Source organism: Diospyros lotus, chromosome 2 (genome assembly GCF_014633365.1).
Source record: "Diospyros lotus cultivar Yz01 chromosome 2, ASM1463336v1, whole genome shotgun sequence".
Lineage (NCBI taxonomy): Eukaryota > Viridiplantae > Streptophyta > Magnoliopsida > Ericales > Ebenaceae > Diospyros > Diospyros lotus.
Window position 1 is genome coordinate 37443806 of NC_068339.1, and position 9344 is coordinate 37453149.

At 38.4% G+C, this 9344-nt stretch overlaps 1 protein-coding gene across 1 annotated transcript; it reads right to left on the reverse strand.

Annotated features, from left to right (window-relative positions):
- Positions 1-3607: 3607 nt before the first annotated feature.
- Positions 3608-5497, reverse strand: LOC127794801 (uncharacterized). Its single transcript, XM_052326054.1, has 3 exons — positions 5299-5497; positions 4129-4575; positions 3608-3852 (listed from the first exon to the last, which is right to left on the reverse strand). Exons 1-3 carry the CDS (start codon positions 5495-5497, stop codon positions 3608-3610), a joined length of 891 nt encoding a protein of 296 aa, XP_052182014.1.
- Positions 5498-9344: the final 3847 nt, after the last annotated feature.

Genomic DNA, 9344 nt, shown 5'->3' on the forward strand with positions numbered 1-9344 from the left:
TATCTTGGCAAACTACGGCGTGTAAGACACCAATGTAGGTGGTGTTCGCCCATACACTGCGTCAAATGGGTTGCGCCCCAAGGACTGATGGTAAGAGCTGTTATACCAGTATTCTGCTCATGCGATTCGATCGGCCCATGTGTGCAAGTTGCTTTGTGAAAAACACCGCAAGTACTGCTCCAAGGTTCGTTTGGTTACCTCTGTTTGACCGTCAGTTTGTGGGTGATAGGAAGAGCTTGCTGATAATTCGGTCTCCATAGTCTTGAAGAGCTCTTTCCAAAAATGGTTGGTAAAAATTTTGTCCCTGTCAGTCAAGATGGTCCAAGGTAAGCCGTGCTAGCGAACCACTGTTTGCATGAATACTCTTACAACAGACTGTGCAGTGAAGGGGTGCACGAGGGGTATAAAGTGTGCATACTTGCTAAGTCTGTCTACCACGACAAGTATAGAAAAGTACCCCTGTGACTTTGGTAGGCCCTCCACAAAATCCATACTCAGGTCTTCCCAAATCTGCTCTGGCATGGGCAACGGCTGCAATAGGCCACTGGGCTGAGTCGAGTCACTCTTGGTGCGCTGGCAAGTGTCACACTCCGCCACGTGCCTAGCAACCTGTTGCTTCATGCCTTCCTAGTGGAATAGTTGGTTGAGTCGCTGCCAAGTGCGGTATACTCCGGAATGTCCTTATTCCCTTGAATTATGGAAGTGTTGCACAAGGGTGGTTGATGTGGGAATTTATTCACACATTTATTGGTTATAATTAAGTAGTGTTTTAGTATTTTATTTGTATTTTACCTAAAATTGTCTAGTGTTTCGAGTTTCTTTAACATATATTTAATTTTTAGTATTTCTTGTTATTTTACCGGAATACTGTTTGGTGTTTGGTTTAAAAGAAAATAAAATAAAAAATAAAAATAAAAAGAAAGAAAAAAAATTATAAAGTTAATTTTAAAATTAATACTATAAATTAATATTATAAGTTAAATAAAAAATAAATATTATAAATAATAATAAGTATTATAATATAATTAAAGTTAATATAATTAGTAGTATATTAAATATTATATTTTATATTATATATTACATTATTTTTATATATGATATATTATATATTATACTATTTATATATATATTATATAAAGTAACGTGAACATGGGCTTTGTGTGGGCTATGTGTGTGATATATATGATATTTATATTATATTAATTAGGTGAACAGGCGTGAATGAGTAGGGATTTGGATTGCACATATATATATATATATAATAATATTAAGAGATTCACAGGGAGGAGAATGTTGAGCGGCGCACGGACGAAGGAAATTAAATACAACATAGGCTTGCAGCGCATGAATTTAAAGCAACGCACAGAAGAACTGAAGGGAAGAAATTGCAAACAAGGGGCATCGGCGCACACAGAAAACAGAGACAACGGCCAAGAAACTTGGAAGCAACGCTGATTCCAGCCACGAAAATCATAAATTTTAGAGAGGAAGAATTCTGAATTAATTTATTTGATTATTAATTCTTTAGTTCTTGAATTAATTCTTAACTTTTAATTATGTTTTTATGGAGTTTAATTATAATGATTTTTGTTATCATGATTGGCTAAATTTATTGTTAGCTAAGGTAATGAGATAGCCACGAGATAATGTTGTGATTGATACTATTGTTGGTTAATTTGATTAATGTTTATTTCATATGATTATGTGATATGGCTATTATTGTTTTGATAGCATGATCACCTGTTAAATGATTTTATGAACATAGATGATACAGACCAAATAATTTTATGTTAAGCTTTGCATATTACATAACTTAGATTGGATATTGAAACGGACCAAGTATGAATATTCATCTTTGCGGTAACTTGAATTTGCTTGAATTAGTAATTTGAGTTAGTGAATTTCACAAAACTTAATGCGTCATTAATTAATTGATTTTATATGGACCAAGTGTAGAATTAGTGATTAGCGATAGTTTTATTATACTTGGACCAAAGGATAATAAAAAAGTTATGAAATTCCGCCGTCACATGTAAGTAAAGTCCATCTAATTAACTTATTTGGTAAGAATTACAACATTCTCGTAGGTGAATCGAATTCATTAGCTATCTTATCTCTCTGTTTTAATCTGTCCAATTTCTATTTATTTTGCTATTTCCAATACATCGTATTCTTCTTTCTTTATTTTATCTTTAGTTAATATTATCTCTAATTTGATTTTTCTAGATAAAGAATAGGATTACTCTGTTTCGATACTTGTTTCGGCAGTCCCCGTGGGAACGATACTTCACTCATTCACTTTATTACTTGATCGACTGGTGCACTTACCATTGCATTTTAGGCACATCAGTGCTGCGCAGATCATCAGCATCTGGCACATAAGCCTTCCCTCGGTACAGTAGTAGCCCATTGCGGTACTCATAATCACTAACTGTCTTGTTGTCCTTCCTGGCCTCAATCAAATCCTAACTGTGCTGGTCAGTGGCTAATGCATCTCTGATTTGTTGCCAAATTGTCCAATTTAGCCCGTGATAGGCTGTAGCTGAGGGCTGTCATCTCGTCGGGATAAGGCATCACCAACTTTGTTCTACGCCCCTGGTCGGTAAACAATTTCGTAGTCATACCCCATCAGCTTTGCCACCCATTTGTGCTGGTCTCGGGTCACTACGTGCTACTCCAATAGATGCCTTAAAGGCTGCTGGTCGGTCACAATTTTGAATTGTTGCCCCAACAAGTAGGGTCTCTATACCCTCACTGCCTCAATAACTACCAACATCTCCTTGGCATAGGCAGACCATGTGGCTTTGGCTGGGCCAAGCACTTTGCTAAGTAAGGCCACTAATCGGCCTTACTGCACCAATACTGCGCCAATGCCAATGTTGCTAGCATTAGTGTGAACCTCGAACTACTGTGAGAAATCTGGCATAGCCAAGACGGGAGTGCATGTCATGGCTTGCTTCAAAGCTACAAAGGCAAGGTTAGCATCGTCTGTCCATTGGAACTTGTCTTTCTTGAGTAGTTGCGTCAATGGCCTAGCAATGGCACCATAATGCTGCATAAACTTCCTGTAGTAGCCTGTAAGGCCGAAAAATCCGCGCAGTTGGGAAACATTCTTTGGCTTTGGCCAAGACTAAATGGCAGTAATCTTGTGTGGCTCTACCTTGACACCTTCAGGGAAGATCCTATGCCCCAAGTACTCCAACTCTGTCTGCCTAAAAGCACACTTGGACAGATTGATACAAAAACTTTCTTGGGCCAGTATGCTCAAGACTTGCTCCAAGTGTTGGTCCCTAGTCTTCGAATAAACTAGGATGTCGTCAAAAAATACTAGCACAAACTTATGTAGCATGTGCTGGAAGATATGATTCATGGTTGCTTGAAAAGTTGATGGTGCGTTGCACAGGCCAAAAGGCATGACTATGTACTCGTAATGCCCATGATGCGTCCAAAATGCTGTCTTGTGTATGTCTCCCGGGTGCATCCTGATTTGATGATAGTCTGCCTGCAAGTCTAACTTGGTGAAAATTGTGGATCCTGCTAGCTCATCTAGCATGTCATCAATAGTTGGAATTAGAAATCTATCCTTAATTGTGGCCTTGTTGAGTGCTCAGTAATCTGTATAGAAACGCCATGTTCCATCCTTCTTCTTGACTAGCAAAACTGGTGATGAGAAAGGATTGGTACTAGGCCGTATCAGATTTTTCTGTAGCATCTCCTTGACTTGCTTCTCAATTTCTACTTTCTGATGGTGGGCATAACGGTAAGGAGCAACGTTGATGGGTTGCTCATCCAGTAGTGGGATGTAGTGGTCGAAAGGCCGGCTTGGTGGTAGGTTTGTGGGCTCCTGCACCACTGTGGCAAATTTGGCCAAGACCACCTGAATATCTGTGGGTAGCTACGGTACATCAGTGGATTGGAAACTGTCGGATGCACGTGGCTGTGATGCTATCTGTATAGCATAGCACTCACTGCTAGCCTTAATCAATTTCTGCACCACATTCACCTCTGTTGCCCTAGCAGTACCCTACTGCATCGATAGGCGAACCTGTTGGCCCCCTAAGGTGAACTCCATGGCCATCTACTTGTAATCAAATACAACTTTGCCCAGTTGGGCCAACCACTACACACCCAACACTATGTCTATTTCGGCCAAAGGTATAACATATAAATCTACAGCAACATAGATGTGCTGGATTTTAAGACTTACTGCCTTGCACTGCTGTGTGCATGCCAAGTGCTCCCTGCTAGCGACTTGCACGTCGAATGGCTCAATGATGGTAGTTGGGATCTGTAGCTTATGGGAAACTTTAGTGCTGATAAAGTTGTGGGTTGAGCCGTTATCAATCAGCAGGCTGGTAACTTTGCCCTTAAGCATCATTGTCACCCGCATCGTTTGTGGCCTCGCGGATCCTACTAGCGCATAAAGGGACACCTCTGGCAGATCCTCAGCCTCCACCCCGTTGTTGGCTACAGGCATGTCAAAAGGCACATGTGGGTTTGACTCTTCATCTTCCTCCTCCTCTGGTGGGTCTTCTACTTCGATCAGAAAAGATTGGGCCACCTTGCCCTTATAGCCTGGGGTGAATTTCTCATTGCAGTTGAAATAGAGGCCTTGCTTGCACCTCTTCTACATCTCGGCCCATGATAGGCAATTGACGCCTGGTGGTATGCACTTGCTGGCTGCGGGTGGTGGCACAAGTGGTGGCTTAGGCTTAGGAGCCCTAGAACTGGATCCAGCCATGGCAGGCCCTTTGTATGCCATTGCCTTGCGAGTGGCACACAGTTGATCATCTTTCAGCCGAGCAATATCAATTGCCTGGCGCATAGTAGTGGGTCGGTGAAGCTTAACTTCTGCAGCAATGTTCGAAAATAGGCCCCCAATGAATGGCCCGATCAAGGCCTTCTATGGCTAATCATCGACTTGTGTGGTCACCCTTTCAAATTTTTGCTGGTAGTCCCTCAAGGATCCTGTCTGGCGCATCTTTGACAGGACTTCATCATAATCCACAAAGCTTGTAGGGTCAAAACGAGTTCGTACCTCCTATTCGAAATCCTTCCAACGGATGCTCTTGCCTTGGTTTTCATAAGTGCGTGACAACCACTGCCACCATTGGCTCGCCTCGCCCTCAAGGTAATAGGTGGCATACTCCATCTTTTCCTTGCTGCTCGTGTCTTGTGACTTGAAAAATAAATTGGCCCTATTGAGCCATGAAATAGGATCCTCACCAGAAAATGTGGGAAATTGTAGGCGCGGTTTAAATGCTGGCCGGTTGGTGCTTGCGGTATTCCAATTGCTACCTCGTTCATCTGTCTTGAATTCGCCATCAGAGCCCGAATTAGATCTTTGGCTGGCTGATGTAGTAGATCGCCCCTTATGGGAAGATGAACGGCTATTATTGTGCCTTAGCGCCTGTTGCTGTTGCTGCTTCACCAGGATGGTCAGATTCCGTAGAGTCTGCTCCAATCGTGAGAATTTTTCGTCCATGGTGTTGGCCATGTTCTCCAAATTCTCTATGCGGTCCTTGTGTGTCTATTTTCCTGCCATTGTTAGATGACCGTTGGATAGAAAAAATTCTGAGAACGTCTTCCAAGCACCAAGCTTCGAAAAGAGATTGTGGGCAGACTCTCAATGAGAGCACTAATGATGGATGCCCTAGTTCCCGGAAGGTTGATTTCCGCCTAACTATCACAGGATAGAGGACAGAAACCGAAAGTGTAAAGAACACTTTGACAAATTCATTTTTAGATTGATCAAAAGTCCTCAAATGAAGGCAGATCAAAGCCTTTTATAATAGGCTGTCCCTGGCCATCTGGATGTTAAGTACATGAATGCAGAATTGCAACTTAAGCATCTACATGAATGTTAGCAATTAAAAGATACATTAATGCTAAAAATTAAGAGAACAATTAAAGGAAATACTTAAAGTATCTAATAAAGGAGCCAGATCAAGTGAACTGACTTAGCTCTTGGTCTCCATCTGATGGGCTAGACGAAATGGGCTGATGGGCCTACTAGACTGGGCCTGTGATGGGCTTGGTCTGGTGGGTTTCATCCTGTTGGGTTGGGCTGGCCCTGAGTGGCTGCACTGTGGGTTGAGTCTGCAAGCTGATGTTGGGCTGAGGCCCCAAATGGCTCCTATTGGTCCACCAGAAGGTATGGTGGAGCCTCACTTTGGGTAGCCTGCTTCTCACTGTTATCGGGTTGCCGAGAACTTTCGCTTGTTGCGCCAACTCTCGGGCTGTTGTCCGAGCTGGGTGTGTCCCGAACCTCTAGGGCAGAGACTTGAGATCCTAACACTATGTCCTTAAAATATTCAAACGTTCCAGTTCGACAAACAGTTCTAAGAGAAAGGAGATAGCTGAAGAATAAGCTTGTTTTACTATTTGTAGCATGTTTTAGCATATCTTTAAGTATGTATGAGAAATTCAGTTGATGCGAACCTTAGTAAGTTTTGGTTATGTTTAAGGCATTCGGTTATTGCTTTTGAGAGATGATATCCATGTAATCTATTTTGTAGATGTCTTAAACAGTTTTCTATATAATAAATAAAGCATTATGGTTGTATACCATATTAGGTTCGATTTAGTTTTCGTATTTGTAATTATATCATTATCACCTGTCTTAGCTATTTATTTATTGGGCTTATTAGGCTGAGAAAGTGAAATTAGGGTTTCTGGGAATCTGTGTGATATATGTCAGTGATTGTGGTGTGAAAAATATATATATTCCCGAAATCCTAAGGAATAACAGGCCCAAAAAGTTTAGGGTGTTACAAGTTGTCATGCATTGATTTTGTCAGCATCGGTGTCGATGGCTTTTGTCATTGTTACCATCATTTCCTTGTCGTGCGTTGTGATCACCATTGTTTCCTCATTGTGCGTTGCCTTCCTCATCGTTACCATCATTTCCTTGTCAATTCCGTCAGTAACGGTGTCAGTCGCTTCCTCAACCATCACCGTTAGTGTCACTTCCTTATCGTACGTTGCCTTCGCCCTTGTCATCGGCTTCCTCCTATGCGTCGCTCTCGCCCTCACCCTCGCAGTCCATCGGCTTTGTCCTTTTCCTCTTTCGAAGCCCCAAGTCGTGATGGGGGGTGTTGTAGGCACAAGCAAAATAATGTTGTTTTGCCTTAAGCAACATCATGGAAAAACAACATCTTTTTACCATTTGCATTGACGACCAAACCCAGAAATGATGTTGTTTTGCTAACATGTCCGTTATTAAACATATCAGTATGCCACATCACCTGAGCCACACGCTTGCTTGATCAAGGATAAAATTGAAACAAAAGTTAAAGTCTGATGACCAAATTGAAGAAAAGATCAAAATAGAATAAAATTAAAAATTGATCATAAGTTCAGGATACAACAATCTATTCATCCTTTTTTTAAAAATGGATGGTTGTCACAATCTTTTTAATGTTTTTTAATCTCTCTGGTCAAAATCTTTTTAATGTACTCACAAGTAAAATAAGAAACCTTGAACTTGATATAAATAATGTGAGAAGGCAAAGATATGATAATAGGTCTAATATGAAAGGTAAACAACAATGTGTGTAAAAAACATTATTAGATATAAATTCTAGAATATTTTATACACGATATGGTTGTCACAATCTTAATTTAATTTTTTATAGTATGGCTAATTCATGTGCCAATGCTATGACATTTTTTAAAGTCATGTAATGTATATACTCATTATTTTTTTGTTCTACAAAAAGATAGAAAACTTTACAAAATCATGTTTTTAATTTGACACTTAAGCCATTATTACAAACAAGTTGAGAAAGTCATATTGAAAGTATTAAAACAATTAGATTTCACACTCCACAAATAAAAGATGTTTTATATCAATTAGCAAAAACTAATAAGAATCCTAAAACAAAAAGTGAAGCTATTTCTTTAGCAACATATGAGATTGAAATTTTTTAATTTCTATTAGATATGATTATTTGGTACAATATGTTGTTTGTTGTTAATACGGTTAGTAAATATTTATAATATAAAGATATGGGCATTGTTGTTGCAATAGATCACTTGAAATGTCTTATTTCGTTTTTTAAAAACTATAAAAAAAATGTTTAAATCATTTATAATTTTTACTAAAGAGATTATAGAGAAATGAATATAAAACTAAAGTTTCGTAAAAAAACATACAATAAGGAAAAAAATAATTTGATGAGAATGAAAATGAGGACATAAAATTATCTATTGAAGAATATTTTAAAATTAATTATTTTACATATTTAGTTGATCATCCTATTTCCTCTTTTCAAAATAAGTTTGAATAATTTAAAATATACAAAAATAATTTTGGTTTTCTTTATAATATAGAAAAGTTAAAATTATTTGATGATGATAATTTGAAGAAAAATTGTTTAAATCATGAAAATTTTCTAAAACTTAACATGCTCTCTAATATTGACGATTTAGATTTATTTTCAAAATTACAAGTTTTAAAAAAGTTATAACCATAGAAATAAAAACATCACTTGCGATACTAAATTTTATAAAAAAAATGGTAAATTCTTTTCCAAATACATAGATAGCTTATAGAATACTATTAACCATTTTTGTTATTATAGTTTCAACATAAAGAAGTTTTTCAAAATTAAAACTAATAAAATCTTATTTACATTCAACTATGTCACAAGAAAGATTAAGTAATTTAGTTTTATTGTCAATTGAAAAAAAAAATTGTTTTCTAAACTTGAATACAAAAAATTAATTAATGATTTTGTATCTCAAGAAGTAAGAAAAATAAATTTCAATAATTTTTATTCTTTATTTATATTATTAAAGGGCCACTAAAATATGTTATGATCCACTGTAGGGTATGGGACTTAAACCCCACACTAAGAGCTTGAACTTCTAATATGGGACAAGTCCTATACCCTGCAGTGGATCATAACATACCACCACACTCCGCAGCTTAGTGCCCACGACGACAAGCTATGCACTAGCCATTACTAGTCTCGGACGAACACTGCAATGCTGGCGTCACCTCCGTTGTCGCTCGCTTGCACTAGGAGTCATGGGGCCGGTTCTAATACCACTATTACAACCCTCGGGTAGAACTCACCCTCAAAAGCTAACTGTTAAGGGGAGAGTGCCTAAGAGGTTATAAACCCCACATTAGAAGCTTGAACTTCCAATGTGGGACAAGTCCCATACCCTACAGTGGATCATAACAAAATAATTATCGCCTAGAGCCTCACCTAGTCTTAAGCTAGCCTTGATCATAAATAATTCATAATGGTCCACAATAATGTCTGCAAAGAGTTTCCTATTTGCTTGAAAACAATAATGTGTAGACAAACATAAGAAACATGAAAACATAATGT

Excerpts from the sequence above, each read along its gene's own strand:
- LOC127794801 (XM_052326054.1), bottom strand. The coding sequence starts at position 5,497 with ATGGCCAACACCATGGACGAAAAATTCTCACGATTGGAGCAGACTCTA. Across the intron at positions 4,576-5,298 it reads ATTCAAGACAGATGAACGAG|GCTATAAGGGCAAGGTGGCC; the intron begins GTAGCAATTGGA and ends AATTCACCCCAG. Across the intron at positions 3,853-4,128 it reads CGAAATAGACATAGTGTTGG|TGGTGCAGGAGCCCACAAAC; the intron begins GTGTGTAGTGGT and ends AATTTGCCACAG.